Source organism: Pan troglodytes, chromosome 9, assembly GCF_028858775.2.
Source record: "Pan troglodytes isolate AG18354 chromosome 9, NHGRI_mPanTro3-v2.0_pri, whole genome shotgun sequence".
In the NCBI taxonomy this organism is placed as follows: domain Eukaryota; kingdom Metazoa; phylum Chordata; class Mammalia; order Primates; family Hominidae; genus Pan; species Pan troglodytes.
Window position 1 is genome coordinate 76,844,415 of NC_072407.2, and position 21,559 is coordinate 76,865,973.

Below are 21,559 nucleotides of genomic sequence, written 5' to 3' on the forward strand. Positions count from 1 at the left end.
TTAAATGGCTGTAATTTAAGAGTTTTCAGTGTTGAGCAAATAATTCCATTTAGTTTGGCCAGACTACATTCAAATTGAGACCCAAAAGAATCTTAAGAAAGCTGACCAAAGGATTATTTTTTATATAGAAACTATTGTGATTAGAGCGAGACTGATCATTTCACTCTCCTGTCCCCCAAATTTTAATGACTCCTCTTTTCTTGTGAAATTAAATGAAGACTCTTCACCCCAACATTTAGGCCCTCAGTGTGATTCTAGCTTATGTTTTCATCCTTGCTTATACCCCAAAACTCTAAGGAGTATATATTTGCTTTCCCCCAAATACATACACTGTGCTTTCCCTTTTCAAGGTCTTTGCTCTTGCAATTTTCATCTCATTGAAATGCCATCCAGCTTACCTGTTGGAAGGTTATTTATCTCTCCATGTCCAGTTCAAAAGCTATCACATTCATGAAGCCTATAGGAGTTCCTCTTCTGTTTCTCCACTTCTATCAGCCACTCCCCCAAACCCCCACTTTGTAACTTTTACAAGAGTTCTGTCATTTTCCTTTACATCATGGTTTTTTGTGTTTGTGTTTCTCTACTAGATTGTAAGTTTGTTGAGTATTAGGAAATGTCTTATCCATTTAAATCTCCTGTAGTACCCTGCACATTGGAAGTGTTTGATACATGTTTATGAAATTAAATTTGAATGGAAGGAGGAAGGAGCTTACTCTAGAAGCAGATTATCATCTGTTATTTTTTTAGAATAGAAATAAAGTGAGCACAGTGTTTAATTTATTACAATTTGTTATGGTACATTTAATCCAATAATAATGCGAATTATTAGAAAACAATTTGATACAGCAGTTATGGTTATACTAAAGACTAGAAAGCAAAAAGGGAAAAATTACTTGTCATCCCACAACCTAGAAATGAGCCCTATAAACGTTTTGATACATATCCTTATAGATATGTACCATATGAACATATAGAACATATAGATACGTTCATTTCTAAGAACATATAAATACACACCATATATTGTTTTTCTTTTCAGAAAATGTAACCTAGTATACATACTGTTTTTCTTTTGTTTTTTTTTTTTTTGAGACGGAGTCTCGCTTTGTCGCCAGGCTGGAGTGGTGCAGTGGCGTGATCTCGGCTTACTACCACCTCTGCCTCCCAGGTTCAGTTGATTCTCCTGCCTCAGCCTCCTGTGTAGCTGGGACTACAGGCACGTGCCACCACGCCCAGTTAATCTTTTGTATTTTTAGTAGAGATGGCGTTTCACCATGTTAGCCAGGATGGTCTCGATCTCTTGAAATCGTGATCCACCCGCCTCAGCCTCCCAAAGTGCTGGGATTACAGGCATGAGCCACTGCGCCCGGCCTAGATGCTGTTTTATAACCTGTTTTAGTTCATCTTAAGTTGTGGGTATTGGCCAGACGTGGTGGCTCACACCCGTAATCCCAGCACTTTGGGAGGCTGAGGTGGGCAGATCACCTGAGGTCAGTAGTTCAAGACCAGCCTGACCAACATGGCAAAACCCCTTCTCTAATAAAAAATACAAAAGTTAGCTGGCCATGGTGGCACGTGTCTGTAGTCCCAGTTACTTGGGAGGCTGGGAGGCTGAGGCAGGAGAATTGCTTGAACCCGGGAGGTGGAGGTTGCAGTGAGCTGAGATCACGCTACTATACTCCAACCTGGGTGACAGAGTGAGACTCTGTCTCAAAAACAAACAAACAAAAAAATAAATTGTAGGTGTTCTTTCTTTCTTGCCTTTTTTTTTTTTTTTTTGAGACAGGGTCTCACTATGTCACCCAGGCTGGAGTGTAGTGGTGTAATCATAGTTCACTGTAGCCTCAAGCCCCTGGGCTCAAGTGATCCTTTTACTTCAGCCTCTGAAGTAGCTGGGACCACAGGCGCCTATTACATGCCTGACTAGTTTTTTTTTAAGTTTTTTTTTTGTAGAGACAGGGTCTCACTGTGTTGCCCAAGCTGGTCTTGAACTCCGGGGCTCAAGTGATCCACCCATCTCAGCCTCACAAAGTGCTGGGATTATAGGTGTGAGCCACCATGCCCGGCCTGTTTTTGTGTGTGTAAATAAAGAATCCACATCATTATTCAGTGGTCTTATAATATTCTTGACTGTAGAATTTATTTAAGTAATCTTTTATTGATATTTTGCTATCTTAAACACCATTGTGATGGAATCCATTTGTCTCATTTTTTTCTTATTAGTTCCTTAGAATAAATTACTAGAAGTAGAGTGACCAGGCCAAAAAGAGTGTTCTTTTTAACATTTTTGGTGTTTATTACAGTTGCCCTCCAGAAGGTTTATATTTATTATAGGTTTATTATGCTCCCACCAGTAGTATGTGAGGAGTACTAAACTAATTTCCTCACATCTTGCCAACTTTGAGTATTATCTTTCTTTTCCTTTTTTTTAGGTACAACATTGTTTTAGATGTCACTGCAAGGATTTAATTTATGCATGCTTTGTACCATTTTAGGAATCCATAGTACCTTGGGGCTTATTTTTATCAAAGATGAAAGATGAGGGGTAAATATTGGGAATAGAAATGTAGAGGGGTGGGAGAGCTTTTGTCTGAATAATTAGTTATATATTTGTAATGTAGTTTATTTTGCAATAATTGAAAGGAACTTGGCGCTGGGCGCGGTGGCTCACACCTGTAATCCCAGCACTTTGGGAGGCCGAGGCGGGCAGATCACTTGAGGTCAGGAGTTCAAGACCAGCCTGGCCAACATGGTGAAACCTTGTCTCTACCAAAAATAGAAAAATTAGCCGGGTGTGATGGTGGGCACCTGTAATCCCAGCTACTCAGGAGGCTGAGGCAGGAGAATCACTTGAACCCGGGAGGCGGAGGTTGCAGTGTGCTGGGATCGTGCCACTGTACTCCAGCCTGGGCAACAGTGTGAGACTCGGTCTCCAAAAAAAAAAAAAAAAAAAAAAAAAAAAAGGAACTTGGCATATATCTGTTATAAAACGGAAATTTTTCTTAAAAGATTAATAGTTTTGAAGTTAATACAAATAAAATCTATCTTTTTGAGCACTTGTTAGTTAATGTACGCTAGGTATTTTTAATGGCCTGTCACAATCTATATAGTAGAGTAGTCTTTATTTTACAGATGAGGAAACTGAGGCTCAGGAAGATAAAGCAACAACTAACCCACAGTGACAGTGATAGCTGACAGAGCTAGGATTTGAACACTTTTTACTTGGTACTGATTTAATTATGAAGAGAGGTTTATATAGACAGAAATTGCCATTATTCCCTATTGAGTCTATTGGTATCAAAGCTTATCTTTTTTCTAGAGTTGAGAAGAGAATATTATATAAAATTTGATAATGGGTTGGTGCTATTAAAGTTTCTTCATTGAATATTTTGTACAACAGAGTTCTCTGAGGAATGATACCCTACAAAATTGAAAGGCCTCTCTGTAAATTGTAATTCTTCAAATCTCTCTCAAAGGCCAACTGTTAGGAAATATAGTCTATTGTGTCAGCCTAGAGAAAAACAAAGCATTTCAGGAATGCAGGGTACTCGGAGCCATATGATGCCTTGCGTGCCTACATCTACAACTCTTAATTTGATAATCATTTGATCATTAGATAATTGGTTAATCATCAGCTGAGCAGACAGTTCTTATTTATCTACTATGTAACAGTATTGGAAATTTTTTAAAAAGATGGTCACTTGCTCTCACAGGGCTCATTGCATAAAGCAGAACAGATCCCTAAATAAGAAGCTACAGTTCAGTGTGATTAGTTGCTATCCATTAAAAGAAAAAGACTCTCATGTTTAATAATGAGGCAAAACTTCATTACATTATATGTTAAAGACATACCTCTAAGATGTTTCTAATGTAATTGGAAAGACTCTAAAAAGGGACTCCAAAGTAAAACAACGATAAATGAATGGATATAAACAAGATGGAAAAACTAACTCTAGGATAATTTGGAAGCCTTTGCAGAAAAAGTGATATTTTAGATGACTCTGAAAGGCCAATTAGTATTTTATAGGCAGAGAGCACAGATGGAATTTTAGGCAAAGGGTGTAGCATATCCCAATGGGTAGATAGAGGTTTTGAAAGACTGTGGTACGTGTGGAGAGTAAAAAGTAGTTTGGTTGTACTAGAGCTCAGGGAGTTCCATGTGTGGGAACTGGTAGGGGAAAAGCTGTGAAAGAAGGTTAAGTCTAGTTTGTGAAGGTTGTAGTATCAGGCTGAGGCATTTAGACCTTACCCTGAAGTCACCAGCAGTTAAGCAGGGGAGTGATTGCTGGAAAGATAATTCTTGATGGTGTGGAGGGTATTAGAGAGAAGAAAGCCTGAAGAGAATGAGACCAGTAAGTAGATTGTTGCAGTAGTCCAGGCAAAAGATGATAAGAATCTAAGGTAAGGCAATGACCATGAATATAAATGGGAAGAGTTAGATCTGAGAGACTTTCTAGAAGTAGAATAGAATAGAGTGGAAATAGCATGGAGACAATTTGGAGACTAATGCTCTTAATTTAAGAACTAGTTTTATCCATGTATTAACCCTGTAATTCCAGGAAAATTAACTACTCTGAGCCTCAGTTTGCTATCTGTAAAAGACAGATAATCATCCTGCTTTTAATGGGAGTGACATAAACAGTAAATGAAATAAAATATTTAGAAGTGTTGGAGTACCTAAAGCCACTATCCAAATGTTACTATGAATTAGAAGTAAGGGACAGAAATAGATGGCATTTAGTTTTCTAGATGGGTTGGTGATGGGGCTTACAGAAGAGAAATATAGTGAGTTTGATTTTGGATATATTGAATTTGAACCACATTTGAGATTGGTATCTCCAGGAGGCAGTTGGAAACATAGGTTGGAGCTCACAGAGAAGCGACATAGAGAAAGAGATTTGAACCTATAGCTAGAGTAGATGCCTTGGGAACTCCAAATGGACAGTGTTGTCTCCCTTGTCTCCCTGCCAGTGTCCTGCACGTCTCTCAGATTCAGAGAATGAAGAACCTTCTCGAGGCCAGATGACACAGACACATCGCTCGGCATTTGTTTCCAAGAACAACTCCTACTCCTTAGCTTTCCTGGCAGGGTAAGAGACTGATGCTGAATTCAGTCAGGGTTCTTTGGTTTTGGGGTATGAGATAAAAGGGACTGGGGGAGCAAAGGTATTTGTTGTGGCTACTTTGGTGGGGAGGTGGAAGGGGAGAAAAGAGGTGGGAATTGGTTTTCAAATATGGACTAGGGAAAAAGGGCTGACCTGAATTTTTCAGGAAAAGTAACACCCCTTTTCTGACATCCTCAGGATAGGATTGTGCTAATTGCTGTGCTGCAAAGTGTGACCCTTTTATCTTGGGAGGAAACAACAAAGTCTTCTTCAGTCTGACAATATGCACAGACTCTCCCTCTGGACTTAGTAGGAAGTGAGGGCAGAACTGATTTTCTTTTCAATGCCTAGACCTAAAATACATCTTTATAGGTTTCAAGAGAGCAAACTGAAAAGTTTTTAAGACCTTTGTCAAGGAATCTCTTGATCCTTTAGACTTTGTAGGCCCTGGGAAGGAAAGGAAGAGGGAATTGGATAGATGATGGGTGCTAGAAGGATAATGAAGGGCTAGGTGGAGGAAAGGAAAGATGAATAGATAGGAGGAAGGAAGGGAAGCAAAGAAGAAATGGAGGAAAGAAGGAGGACTCATGCATACATTCATTCAACAGACATTTTGTGAACAGCTGCTACATGCCGTGCTCTGTTTTAATATACAGATGTAAAGATACACTCTTTTTTTTTTAGACAGTGTCTCACTCTGTTGTCCAGGCTGGAGTATAATTGGGCAATCATGGTTCACTGTAGCCTCAATCTCCTGAGCTCAAATGATCCTCCCATCTCAGCCCTGAATAGCTGAGACCATAGGTGTGTGCCACCATGTCTGGCTAATTTTTAAAACGTTTTTTGTAGAGACGAGGTCTCTTTGTGTTACCCAGGCTGGTCTTGAACTCCTGGGCTCAAGCAGTCCTCATGCTTCAGCCTCCCAAAATGCTGGAATTATAGGTGTGAGCCACTGTGTCTGGCCAAAGAAACAATCTTCACCCCAGTTCATTTCCTGTTTTGTTTAAAGCTGGTATTGCTCACCCTTATCTCTAGGGTTCAACTCTTCCTTTCCACCGGTATTATTTAGTAGATCTGTCTCTCTTGCTGCTCCTGTGAATACACACCCAGACCCTTTCATTTTGGGGCTTTTTTGTTTGTTTGTTGTTTTTGTTTTGTTTTGAGACAGGAGCTCTCTCTGTTGCCTAATTATTTAAAAAATAATTTCTGCTCTACCCTTCTTACATGGATTACTTAATGTCTTTATTTGTCATTATGTATTTTTACTGTAAATCACTTCAGATTCTTCTTGTAAATAGAGTATAACCATACAAAGAAACATAATCAAACCAGTCTTCTTTCCAGTTTTTTTTTTTTTTTTTAAAGTGATGTAGTAATGCCGGTAATGCCATTTCATACAAAATGGAATCTTAAGTAAATGGTTCCTAGCAAGATTCTGGCACATGCTAAGTCTTCAGTGAATATTGCTGCTGCTGCTGCTGCAATTTTTATCTTCTCTTGGAACATGGACTCTTGTAGCTGAAAAGGACCTTAAATATCATCTTATTCAGTCCATTTGTTTTATAAATGGAAGACTAAAGCCAAGAGAGAGAACATGGCTTGCCAAATCTTAGACTGCTAAAACAGGAGGAAACTGAGTTAGAACTGAGGCTTCTTGGCTCTGAGTTTACTGCTCTTTCTACTGTACTCCATACCTTCTTATAGATCCTCATGCTGCCTCTGTTCACCTTCTCCTCTAGACTTTAAACTCATCAAAGGCAGGGATAGCATCTTGTTCATCATTATAATACTTAGTACAGTGTCTGGCACTTAGTAAGGGCTCAGTAAATATTTGTGGAATGTTTGAATAAGACAGGCCTTGTGCCTGTTGGTAGGTTAAACTGGGGCTTTGTCAGAACTGATTGTCAAACATGCAGCAGAGGGCCTCTAGGAGGGAGGGCTCTAGGAGCTTAGACTGGCTGATGGCTGTTTTTTAGATTAGATTCCATAGGATTAATATGGGATTTAGGGGGAAGTCTAGTGACCACATTGATAAAATTTTTATGTTATGAAGTTGCTTTTTAGCCTTCGAATGCTTTAGCAATAGTTTATATTGATACTTTTTATAGATGCTATAAAAGAAAGATCTGTGTTCTACTTAGTAGAAATTAACCATAGCTACATTGTTTTGTTTTCTAACGTGCAGATACTTTTAAGCCTGAGTCTCTGGTGGCTCAGAGTGTGGCACATCAGGGGACTTAAAGTGGCTGTGCGTTCTATACAGTGTATGTATAAGGACAGATATAGACAGAGACTTACTGACAGAGTCAGAGATACTAAACACATGTCCAGCCAGTGTTAGAGTGAATTGAAATCTGAAGACCCTCTGGGAAATAGGTACCCTTCCTTAAAATTCACAGATGAAATACAGAAGCATTCAGGTAACAGAAACCAAGCAGATGCATAAGTGATGTGATATTGGAATACTAGCTTCAGGATTGAGGAAAAGAAGCAGATGCAGAGAACTAAGGGGTGGAGTTTTAGGGAAGAAGTAGCATTGTGACCTTGAGTAAAATCAGTTGGCTCTCCTTCAGTCTCATCTAGGTAAAATTGCAGAGTGGTATGCCTTACCTACAAGCTAGGGCAGGGGGGTTTACTCTATGATTTCTTAAGATTCTTCCTCTAAAATGGAAATATCTAGAGGTGGCTTAAACCAGAGTTTTGAAGGATGGAGGAAATGAGGCCAGGGCATGAAAAGAAAGGGGGTGGGGGCCGTTAGGAGGTTGTAACAATAAAGATCAGACTTAAGTTGTGTGTGGGGAATAGTCAAACAGTGGCTTGAGGGAGAGGAGATTATGAGAAGATGATGAAGCAGTGAGTTGAAACAGCAAGGCTTGATGATGGCCTGGGGTGTGTGTGTGTGTGTTTGGGGAGGGATACAGGAATTGGAACAAGTCAAGTGTTTACCAGCCTGCTTATTAAGAGGACAAATCTTATTAAAAGTAATGGAATATGGCTGGAAAAGGAAGATAGCTTAAGGAGAAGCAATGTGGAGCTTAAGGAGAATGGTGGTAGAAGCGTCAGTAATATCTCTGCCATTTTAGAACAGAAATATTCTCATAGTCTTCAGAAAGGCCTGGAAGTTTGGTGAGGGGTAGTGTCAGGAGCTAGCCTTTTCCCAGTGCTTCCTTGGGCTCTCTGCCATGTTGAGTTCTTAGCATACCTCATGTGATTTAATTCTCATATTCATCCTGCAAAATGTGTAACATCACTGTTTTACAGCAAAGGAAGCTGCAATTCAGAGAGGTTAAGTGACTCACCCAAGAACCTCTCAACTCATTAGAGTACAGAGATGGAATTGGAACCCAGTTCTCTTTTTACTCCAAATCTGTGTTCTTTCTGTTGTTATCAGAGCTCTGTGACAAAAGGCCCTGCACTTAAATATGTGTTTTGAAATTATCTATCTTTGCAACAGAAGGCTGCTCTCCTTCCATTTTAAAAAAAAATAATTTATACCCTCTATTGCTCCAAAAAGATACATGGTTGCTACAGAGAAAAGTGAGAATCTGTCTAGTTATTTCTCATTTAAGAGAACTCAAATCCTTCTGCATTATGTTAGGCCTTTTGGAATAGAGCTATGGAAACAAGTGTTCCTATCCATCAGTAAAGGAATACAAGTGTGGGTCCAGAATAGGCAAATGCGTAGAGACATAAAATACATGAGTAGTTGCTTAGGGCTGGAGGAAGTGGGGTTTGAGGTGATAGCTAAAGGGTATGGGGTTCCTTTTTGAGGTGACAGAAATGTTCTAAAATTAATTGTGATGATGGTTAAATAACTGAATATACTAAAAACCATTACATCGTACACCTAAAAAAATAAAAAGAATACTAGTATAGACAAGGCAGATAACCCAGAGTGTAACAAAATATTACCAACTTCTGGGTGGATAGCAGCTGCACCAAGGTCTAAAGAAGCTTCTGGGTTTCACTCCAGGGTGTGTGTGTGTGAGTGAGTGAGAGAGAGAGAGAGAGGTGTGTGTGTGTGTGTGACAGGATGGAGAGGGTGGGAAGGGTCTTTCAGGCCAGAGACTGGCAGGAGGGTCCTCTCCAACCTTAATTTCTTGGTGGGACTCAGCTCTGTCAGACCTGAAGGTACCCTTAAGAAACAAGTATGGCGTAGGTATGTAAGAGACAGAGAGAGTAATGAGCAAGCAATTGAGCGCATAAGCTGTCTAACGTTTTATATCTTGTATGGCCATTTGAAACCCTTTAAGCAGTGTTTTGTAAGCATTAAATCTTCTAGCTTTCCAGCTGCATGTTTATACTGGCTAACCCTGCTTTTCTTTGTTTGTAAATCAAACTCATTGTGGGTGCGGGTATTTTTAGCCTAACTAGACGTCCCAGAAACCATCTGGTCTCTTGGCAGTGGAAATTTTAAGCAAGTTGCTTTTCAGACAGTGCTGCTTTCTCTTGTTTATGCCTTCATTATGTGTTCAGATAGACAGAGCTTTCCTAGATGTTTTGAGTCTGTTCTATGGCAGAGTAGAGTAAGTTAGATCAGTATGCTGTGGTACAAAGAGCACAGGCCTTAGAACTATACTGTAGGTTTAAATAATTCACTTCAGCTGTGTGAACTTGGAAAGATCACTTCTCTCATTTCTCTATGAATTGGGGATGATGACACCTGTGTCATAGAGTCTCTGTGTGGATTAAATGAGATACAATATATTTCAAACACTTAGCACAGTGCCTGACAGATAATGGGTTTCTAATAAATGCTGATGTTTTCTTTCTTTTCCTTAAGGGATAGAAAGAGGTTATTTCTGCACACATTTTTATGTATTTATAAGAAATTTCTTTAATATATCCACTGTATGCCAGGCACTGTGTTAGGGTTTAGGAATACAGAAAAGGACTCCGTACAAAAGAGGAAGGAATACTTACCGCCTCCATTTTTTTTTAGTGAGATTATTGTTTGGGCACTTTAAATCCTAAGAACATTGTCAGGTTTATTGCTCTTGACTATTCTGCTCCAGCATTTTGAAGACTCCTTCCCTGACCAAATGCTACAATAACAACAATAATATTATCTGGGTATTATGTTTATGTTTTATATAATATTTTTACATTCATGATTTTAGTGACTGTTAGTGTCCACATTTATACTGCATGTTGCTAGAAGTACTGCTTGATCTTTTCAGTAATGCCATGGTAATAAAACACCTTTCTTGTTTTATAATTTAAATATATCTCACTGTTTCTTAAAAGATACTTTGCCTGGTGACATGAGCAAAATTGGCAGAGCAGGGAACTCCAAAAGCCTTCCATAAAAGCAGTAATAATTGGCAAAAACAGCCAACATCAACTTTATTGGAACTCTGGAAACTAATCAAAAGTTTACAGCAAATAAGCAGTGTCTCAATCTAGAAAAAATGCACGCGGCTGAGTTTGGTGACTCATGCCTGTAATCCTAGCACTTTGGGAGGCTGAGGTGGGAGGATTGCTTGAGCTCTGGAGTTTGAGACTAGCGTGGGCAACATAGCGAGACCTTGTCTCTACTAAAAATTTTAAAAATCAGCCGAGCATAGTGATACATGCCTGTAGTTCCAGTTACTCAGGAGGCTGAGGTGGGAGGATCTCTTGAGCCCAGGAGATAGAGGCTTCAGTTAGCCATGATCACTTCATTGCACTCCAGCCTAGGCGATAGAGACCCTGTCTCAGAAAAAAAAAAAAAAAAAAAGAAGAAAAGAACACCGGAATCTTGGCATCTAAGGAACTCTGTCAGATCACTAACTGACCACTAAGCTAACAGAACAGAGAATTCATTGGCCACATATGACAAAAAATAGACTTTATAAAATCAGTTCAAAAAAGTCACTGAACAAATAACAGCTATAACAGACAGCAACAACAAACCCAAGGGTGGGGAGAGAATCTGATTTTCATAGTTGCCACCTTATAATATTCAAAATGCAAAAAATATGAGGCATAAGAAACAAGAAACAATGACCCATACACAGGAAAAAAGGAACTGATAGAAACTGTCCCAAAGGAAGCCAAGACATTTGACATTTTTAATGGGGACTTTAAATCATATCCTCAAGAGCTAAAGGAACTATGGGCAAAGAACTAAAGGAAACCATGAAAAACAGTGTCCTAAGTAGACAGTATCAGTAAAGAGATAAAATTATAAAAAAGGAATCAAATAGAAATTCTGGAGCTGAAAAGTACAGTGACAGAACAGATTTGAACAGGCAGAATAATTAGCTAATTTGAATATAGGTCAATTGAGATTATCCAATCCAATCTGAGAAACAGAAAAAAGAATAAAGAAAAATAAACAGAGCCTAAGAAATCTGTGAAACACCATTAAGTGTACCAATATACACAAAATGGTAGTCCCAGAATGAGAGAGAAAGGGGCAGAAAGAATATTTGAAGTAATAATGAGCAAACACTAATCAAATTTAATGAAAGACATAAGTCTACACATCCAAGAAGTTCTGTGACTCCAAAGTAGGATAAAGACGTCTACACCAAGACATGTTATAATCAAACTGTTGAAAGCCAAACAGAATACTGGAAATAGCAAAGATCACAAATCACTATACCAGATATAATAATCATGAAAAAGTTTGAAATATTGTGAGAATTACCAAAACATGACACAGAGACAGGAAGTGAGCACATGCTGTTGGAAAAATGATGCTGATAGACTTGCTTGATACAGGGTTGCCATGAATCTTTAGTTTGTAAAAAATGCAATATCAGCAATGTGCAATAAAGCAAAGGACAAAAAAGAAAGGGATGCCTGTATAAGACCTAGAAAATAGCAGAAGTCCTTCTTTACAGCAATTACATTAAATGTAAATTGATTAAACTCTGCAATTAAGAGGAGGAGATTGGGAGAATGGATTTAAAAAAGAAATGATTCAGATATATGCTGAGACACACCTTAGATCCAAAGACAGAAATAGGTTGATAGTGAAAGGATGGAAAGATATTTCATGCAAACAGTAAACAAGAGAGCTGGAGTAACTATACTAATATCAGACAATATAGACTTCAGGTTAAAAATTGTTACAAAAGACAAAGAAATACATTATATAATGGTAAAAGGATCAACTCAACAAGAAGAATTCTTCTCACGTGCACATGGAACATTCTCCAATATAGACTGTATGTTAGACCATAAAACAAGTCTCAATATATTTTAAAAGGTTGAAATAATAACTGTATTTTTGACCACAATGGAATGAAACTAGAAATTGATAGGAAGAAAACTGGAAAATTAACAAATATGTGGAAATGAAACAACACGTTCTTTAAAACCAGTGAGCCAAAGAAGAAGTCACAAGAGAAATTAGAAAATACTTTGAGAGGAATGAAAATAAAAACCTTCCTGGATATATACACCCTCTTAAGACTGAACCAGGAAGAAATTGAATCCCTCAATAGACCAATAATGAGTTCTGAAATTGAGGCAGTAAGGAGTAGCCTACCAACCAAAAAAGCCCAGGACAAGACATTCACAGCTGAATTCTACCACAGGGACGATGATGAGTTGGTGCCATTTCTACAGAAACTATTCCAAAAAATTGAAAAGGAGGGACTCCTCCCTAACTCATTCTATAAGGCCTGCATCATCCTGATACCAAAACCTGGAAGAGATACAACAAAAAAAGAAAACTTCAGGCCAATATCCTTGATAAACATCAATGCAAAAGTCCTCAATAAAATACTCGCAAACCAAATCCAGCAGCACATCAAAAAGCTTATCTGTCATGACCAAGTAGGCTCCATCCCATGTGTTAATCTTTTTTCACACTGCTATAAAGAACTGCCCGAGACTAGGTAATTTATAAAGAAAAGAAGTTTAATTGACTCAGTTCCATGTGGCTGGGGGAGGCCTCAGGAAACTTACAATCATGGCAGAAGTCAAAGCAGGCACCTTCTTCACAAGGTGGCAGGAGGGAGTGAGTGAATGAATGAAGGGGGAAGAGGCCCTTATAAAACCATAAGATCTTGGCCAGAAGCAATGGCTCACATCTGTAATCCCAGCACATTGGGAGGCTGAGGTGGGTGGATTACTTGAAGTCAAGAGTCAAGACCAGCCTGGCCAACATAGTGAAACCCCATCTGTACTAAAAATACAAAAATTAGCTGGGTGCGGTGACATGCACCTGTAATCCCAGCTACTCCAGAGGCTGAGACATGAGAATCGCTTGAACCTGGGAGGTGGATGTCACAGCGAGCCAAGATTGAGCCACTGCACTACTGCCTGGGTGACAGAGCAAGACCCCACCTCATAAATAAGTAAATAAATGAAACCATCAGATCTCATGAGAACTCACTATCACGAGAACAGCATGGGGGAAACCACCCCCATGATTCAGTTACCACCACCTGGACTCTACCTTGACACATGGGGATTATGAGGTGTATAATTCAAGATGAAATTTGGGTGGGAACACAAAGCCTAACCATTCCACCCCTGGCCCCTCCCAAATATCATGTCCTCACTTTTCAAAACACAATCAAGCCTTTCCAACAGCCCCCCAAAGTCTCATCTGAGATAAGGCAAGTCCCTGCTACCTATGAGCCTGTAAAATCAAAAGCAAGTTAGTTATTTCATAGATGCAGTAAGGGTATAGGCATTGGGTAAATACACCCATTTCCATTGGGAGAAATTGGCCAAAATGAAGGGGCTACAGGCCCCATGCAAGTCTGAAATCCAGCAGGGCAGCTAAATCTTAAAGTTCTGAAGTGATCTCCTTTGACTCCATGTCTCACATTCAGGTCACACTGGTGCAAGAGGTGGGCTCCCAGGGCCTTGAGCAGCTCTGCCCCTGTGGCTTTGCAGGGTACAGCTCCCTTCCCAGCTGATTTCACAGGCTGGCATTGAGTGTCTGTGGCTTTTTTAGGTACATGGTGTAAGCTGTCAGTGGATCTACCATTCTGGGGTCTGGAGGAAGGTAGCCCTCTTATCACAGCTCCTCTAGGCAGTGCCCCAATGGGGACTCAGTGTGGGCATTTCCCTTCCACACTGCCCTAGCAGAGGTGCTCCAGGCTCCACTGCTGCAGCAGACTTCTGCCTGGACATCCCAGCATTTGCATACATTCTGTGTAATCTAGGTGAAGGTTCCCAACCCTCATTTCTTCACTTCTGTGCACCTACAGGCCCAATACCACATGTAAGCCACCAAGGCTTGGGGCTCGTACTCTCTGAAACAATGGCCTGATCTGTACATTGGCCCCTTTTAGCCATGGCTGGGGTGTGGGCACCAAGAGACTTCACAAAGCAGCAAGGCCCTGGGCCCAGCCCATGAAACCATTTTCTCCTCCTAGCTTTCTGGGCCTGCAGTGGGAGGGCTTGCTGTGAAGACTTCTGACATGCCGTGAAGACATTTTCCCCATTGTCTTGGCAATTAACATTTGGCTCCTTATTACTTATGCAAATTTCTGCAGCTGAGTTTTTGTTTTCTATTGCTCCGTCAGACTGGAAATTTTCCAAACATTTATGCTCTGCTTTCCTTTTAAACATAAGTTCCAATTCCAGACCATCTCTTTGTGAATTATGGGGATTATAATTCAAGATGAGATTTGGGTGGGGACACAAAGCCTAATTATGTCACCCGAGATGCAAGGGTGGTTCAGCGTAGGCAAATCAATAAATGTGATTCTTCACATAAACAGAACTAAAGACAAAAACCATATGATTATCTCAATAGATGCAGAAATGGCCTTTGATAAAATTCAGCACCCCTTCATGTTGAAAACTCTCAATAAACTAGATATTGAAGGAACATACCTCAAAATAATAAGAGCCATATATATGACAGACCCACAGCCAATATCATTCTGAATGGGCAAAAGCTGGAAGCATTCCCCTTGAAAATAGGCACAAGACAAGGATGCCCTCTCTCACCACTCCTATTCGGCATAGTATTGGAAGTTCTAGCCAGGGCAGTCAGGCAAGAGAAAGAAATAAAGGGTATTCAAATAGGAAGAGAGGAAGTCAAACTGTCTTTGTTTGCAGATGACATGATTCTATATCTAGAAAACCCCATTGTCCCAGCCCAAAAGCTTATTAATCTGATAAGCAGCTTCAGCAAAATCTCAGGATACAAAATCATTGTACAAAAATCACTAGCATTCCTATACACCAGTAGCAGGTAACCAGAGAGCCAAATCATGAATGAACTCCCATTCACAACTGACAAAAAAAGAATAAAATAGGAATATGGGCTAACAAGGGAAGGCAGGACCTCTTCAAGGAGAACTACAAACCACTGCTCAAAGAAATCAGAGATGACCCAAACAAATGGTAAAACATTGCATGCTCATGGATAGGAAGAATGAATATCATTAAAATGGCTGTACTGCCCAAAGCAATTTATAGATTCAATTCTATTCCCATTAAACTACCATTGACATTCTTCACAGAATTAGAAAAAGCTATTTTAAAATTCATATGGAACCAAAACCATTTAAAATTCATATGGAACCTGAATATTCATGACAATTCTAAGCAAAAAGAAAAAAGCTGGAGACATCACACTACCTGACTTCAAACTATACTACAATGCTACTTGTAACCACAACAGCCTGATATTGATACAAGAACAGACAGACCAATGGAACAGAATAGAGAATCCAGAAATAAGACCACATACCTACAACCATATGATCTTAGATAAACCTGACAAAAACAATGGGGAAAGGATTCCCTATTTAGTAAGTGGTGCTGGGAGAACTGGTTAGCCATATGCAGAAAACTGAAACTGGACCCCTTCCTTACACCATATAAAAAATAAAATCAACTCAAGATGAATTAAAGACTTAAATGTAAAACCCAAAATTATAAAAACCCTAGAAGAAAATCTAGGCAATACCATTCAGGACCATAGGCATGGGCAAAGATTTCATGACGAAGATGTCAAAAGCAATTGCACCAAAAGTAAAATTGATGAATTGGATCTCATTAAACTAAAGAGCTTCTGCACAGCAAAAGAAACTGTCATCAGAGTGAACAGACAACCTATGGAATGGGAGAAAAATTTTTGCAATCTATCCATCTGACAAAGGTCTAACATTCAGCATCTACAAGGAACTTAAACAAATTTACAAGAAAAAAAAAGCCACCCCAGTAAAAAGTGGACAAAGGATGAATAGACACTTCTCAAAAGAAGACATACAGGTGGCCAACCAGCATATGCAAAAGAGCTTGACATTACTGATCATTAGAGAAATGCAAATCAAAACCATAATGAGATACCATCTCACACCAGTCAGAATGGCTATTATTAAAAAGTCAAAAAACAACAGATGCTGGCAAGGTTGTGGAGAAAAAGGAACACTTCTACATTGTTGGTGGGAGTGCAAATTAGTTCAACCATTGTGGAAGACAGTGTGGTGATTCCTCAAAAACCTAGAGGCAGAACTACCATTTGACCCAGCAATCTCATTACTAGGTATATACACAAAGGAATATATATCATTCCCTTATAAAAATACACGCACATGTGTGTTCATTGCAGCACTGTTCACAATAGCAAAGACATGGAACCAATCTAAATGCCATTCAGTGATAGACCGAATAAAGAAAATGTGGTACGTATACCCCCATGGAATACTATGCAGTCATTAAAAGGAACAAGATTATGTCCTTTGCAGGGGCACGGATGGAGCTGGAAGCCATCATTCTCAGCAAACTAATGCAGGAACAGAAAACCAAACATCACATATTCTCATTTATAAAGTGGGAGCCGAATGATGAGAACTCATGGACACATGTGGGGAAACTGGGGAAACAACACACACTGGGGCCTGCAGGAGAATGGGGGTGGGAGGAGGGAGACCATCAGGAAAAATAGCTAATGGATGCTGGGCTTAATACCTAGGTGATGGGATGATCTGTGCAGCAAACCACCATGACACAGGTTTAGCTATGTAACCTGCACATCCTGCGCATGTACCCCTGAACTTAAAAGTTAGAAAAAGGTAAAAATGAAAGAAAACCTGTACATCAAAACTTACTGAATGTAATGAAAGCAGTGCTCAGAGGGAAATTTATAGCTGTAAAAGCCTACATTATAAAAGATCTAAGACTAAACACACAGAGTAGACTAAACACAGAAAACAAAAGGAAAGAAATAATAAAGATTACATTTAAGATTAACAGAGAATAGGAAAACAGTAGAATGAATGAAACCCAAAAGTTGGGTCCTTTGATAAGATCAACAAAATTGACAAATTTTTAACGACTGGTCAAGAAAAAAAGAGAAGACTCAAATTACCAAAATTAGGAAGAAAAATGATGACATTACTGTTATTACAGAATTAAGAAGGATTATAGACAAATACTATGAACAATTTTAATGCCAACAGATTAATTTAGATGAAATGTACCAGTTCCTAGAGTGAATGTAACGAAATGCACCAATTCCTAGAAACTCGTAAAGTACCTGAGGAAGTTGAAAATCTGAATTGACCTATATCAAGTAAAGAGGTTGAACCCATAATAAAAAAAAAAAATCCAACAATAAAAGCCGAGGGCCAATGGCTTCACTGGTGATTCTATCAAACAACTAAAGAAGAATTAATGTGAATCCTCACACTCTCCCAAAAATTAAAAGAATAAATATTCTATGAGGTAAGCATTACCCTGATACCAAAGTCAGACAAATATTTCATAAGAAAAGTAGAGGCCAAGATCTCTTCAGAATATAGATAAAAATTCTTCAGCAAAAATACTAGCCAATAAAATCCAGCAGCATTTTTTAAAAAGAATTATATACCATGACCAAGCAGGATTTATTCCAAGAATGCAAAGGTGTTTCAGCATACGAAGATCAATGTAATGTACCATTTTAGTAGAATGAAGGGGAAAAAAGCTCAGTAGACACGCACAAAAAGTGACAAAATCTTACACCCTTTCATGAGAAAAATGCTCAACATGTAGGAAAATAAGAGAACTTCAGTCTTATAAAAGGAATCTATGAAAAACCCACAGCAACATCATACTCAGTGGTGAAAGAGAAAACTTTCCTCCCAGTAGCAGGAACAAGATAAATGATGTCTACTGTTGCCACTTCTGTTCAACATTGTACTGGAAATTCTAGCCAGAAGAATTAGGCAAGACAAATAAAAGGCATCCAGATGGCAAAGGAAGAAGTAAGACTATCTCTGTTTACACATGACATGTTAATCACAAAAAATCCTAAAAAATCCATGAAATAATTGTTAAAGCTAATAGACAAATTTTAGCAAAGTTGCAAGATATAAGCTCACCACACAAAAATCAGTTGCATTTCTATACACTAGCAGTGAACAACCCAAAAAGGTAACTATGAAAACAATTCAGTTTACAATAGCATCAAAAAATAGAATACTTATGAATAAATTTAACCGCAGTAGTGCAAGACTTGTATGCTGAAAACTACAAAACGTTGCTGAAAGAAATTAAAGAAGATCTAAGTAAGTAAAGCAAAAGATCTCCTGTGCTCATGGATTAGAAGACATAATATTGTTAAGATGGCAATACTCTTGAAGTCGTTTTACAGATTTAGTGTAACACCTGTTAAAATTCCAATGATGTTTTTTGCAGAAATGGACAAACATACCAAAACACATATATGAATTTTCAGAGGATCCCAAATAGTTAAAACAATCTTGAAAAAAAAAAAAAAAAAAGAACAAAGGTGGAAGACTCACAACTCCTGATTTCAAAACTTACTGCATAGTATAGCAATCAAAACAATGTGGTACTGGAATAAGGGTAGACATGTAAATCCATGGAATAGAGTTGAGAGTCCAGAAATAAACCCATACATCCATGGTCAACTGATTTCCAACAAGGGTGCCAAGACCATTCAGTGGGGAAAGAACAGCCACTTTACATATGGTGCTGGTATAACTGGATATCTACATGCAAAAGAATGAAGTTGGGCCCCAACCTCATACCACATACAAAAATGAACTCCAGATGGATCAGAGACCTAAATGTAAGTGCTTAAACTATAAAACTCTTAGAAGAAAACAGTTGAGGAGTTCAGTTGTATAATAACTGATCTCTTACAGCACTTATGCTACAGAGTGGTGGACTTCAGTGGCTAGACGCTCCTTTCAGTGAAGGTTGTCTTTTGATCAATCTGTCTCTAATGCTTTGCACAGGGTTGGTGCTCAGTAAGAAGTCTGTTGGTCAAATATGAATAGGAGAGATAATGACAATTTCAGCTATACTAAAGTTTAGCAAAAAGATTTTAGATTGTCAGAATTTTTTTTTTTTTCTTCATTGCATGTTTGGTCACTGCAAGTGTGTTCCCTCCCTGGGCCTTTTCTTTTGCCAAAATGGAGTTTATGGGGCATGTGAAGATGTTCTCCCCAGCTACAGGTAGTTGTCATTTGTGTATCTGATAACGTAGGCTTGAAAACAGTGACTTTCAATTTGACTGTTTTACACCTGACAAAATGGATTTATAGCCTGTTTTTAAAAATTATTTCTTAATTATGTAATATTTGGAACTTAAGGTCTAGATCCCGCCTCAGTTTGAATACCTCTAACGGCCTGGAGCTCAGTGTCTTCCCAGGCAACTATCAGTGAACTGTTCTATTGAAAGTTAAAAAAGTCTTTCTCCGGTTGATCAGAAAATCTTTTCCTCTTGGTGTCTGCTTGTTTTGCCGATGGAATCACACCAAACAATTGATATATTTGAAGTAACAATGCTGTCTCTCTCAACAATGCTGTCTCCCTTTTTTCTAACCCAAGGCATATATTATTTACCACAGCATTTTAATCTGCCATACAGTATACTTCTGGGTGGCTTATGCCACTGACAGTTTCTGTGACTTCTAGGGATGCAAATGAATATTAATATTTTTAAAAGTAAACTACCAATCAAGCTGACTTTTACACAGCTGCTTTTATAGGGGGATGTTGAAATTTTCTACCTGCTCCAAAATGTATTTCCCGCTAGATAGTACAACTTTCACATCTTTCATTTGGGTTAAATGTTGAGTTTCTTGGTAAAGTACAAGCACGTGATACAGGCTGGCCACCTCTTTCTCCTATTAACACTATGTGGCCATAAGATATAGGATGGGAGGGTTTTGAATGGGAGGAATAACACAGAAATACTGGAATAGAAGCCCTTATGAGTGGGTAGGACATGCTACCCCCTCTACTTACTAGAGATGTAGGGAGAAGAGAGGCACCTTGGGAAGGTACCTTACCTCCTTTACAAGTTTTCTCCAAGCTAATGCTGGCATAGTAAAACTCTGAAAACAAGTCTTTTGCTACAAAAGAGTAGATATGATGCTTTCCATTCCAAAGCTAAATCGAATCATTTGAAGAAATAATTTCTGTTTGAGATCATCTGCATAACTATGTGTCCACCTTGACTTACGGCATATTCCTGTTTATCCTTTGAAATGAACATGCTACAGGAGGACTTTTCCAACCCAGATCTCACTTCATCCCAGGTTATGAAGAACTCTCTCCTTTATGCTGTTTCTGCTTCCTATGCATACTTTTTTTTGTTGTGCCCTTTCACTGTATTGTATTTATTTATTTGTCCACTGGACTCTGATTCCTTGAAGATCTAGACTGTGTCTCATTCTTCTCTGTATTCTCAGTGCCTGGATAATGGCCATCAGTGTCTGGCATACATATAGTAAGTATATGATACATGCTTGGTGAACAGACATATATTTAGGCAAGAGTTGAGGAATGGGGAAACAAAGGCGAGTGAGAAATTAAGTGTCCCTACTTGTTTCTGGGGCAGGTGACAGTCATCTGCACATAATTCTAACATAGATTCACATATGATCCTGGGACAACAGTTAATAGATACCCACATACAAAAGGATAAAGTTGGACTCCAACTTCACACCATTTTGAGTTATAAAATTTAACTCAAAATGGACCAAAGACCTAAACTTAAGAGTCGAAATGATAAAACTCTTAGAAGAAGACACTTGGGAAGTTTAGTTGCGTACTAACTGCTGTCTTATGGTACTTACTATGCTATAGTGTAGTGGACTTCAGTATAGAATCCAAGTACTGTGGAGTTTGGTTTGGGTTATAAACTCAATGTCATAAAGACAAAAATCATGTGTTCTTTAAACCTCTGAAATCACTAGGATTTAGGCCTTTGAAAGCTCAAATGTAATGGATTAAAGGAGAGACTACATTTAATTTTGACTCTGTACATAGCGATCTAATGCACTGCTGTGCATTTTTGTAAGTACTTCAATATTTGTGCTTGATGTAGATTGAAGAGAGGTTTGGGTCTAATAAAAAGAAAAATCTGTTGCTTGTAAAGGTGATTTAACATTGTATCCACCCTATTAAGGATAGTGAAGTATCTCTACATCTCTCTAAGCATGTTCAAAATAGCCACTGGTTCTGCCTCCTTTTGGCAGGGTCTAGTTTGGAAACAAAATCTTGAACCAAATATCCTCTCTGGAGCACTG

At 38.7% G+C, this 21,559-nt stretch overlaps 1 protein-coding gene across 2 annotated transcripts in view; it reads left to right on the forward strand.

Moving 5' to 3' along the window:
* The window catches only part of RNF169 (ring finger protein 169), an 88,968-nt gene that overhangs the window by 59,503 nt on the left and 7,906 nt on the right, over positions 1-21,559 (forward strand). For both annotated transcript variants that reach the window (XM_063783250.1, XM_522106.8), the window contains exon 4: positions 4,972-5,090. In XM_063783250.1, coding sequence (XP_063639320.1) covers positions 4,972-5,090 — 119 coding nt within the window. The remainder of the gene's footprint in view (positions 1-4,971; positions 5,091-21,559) is intronic.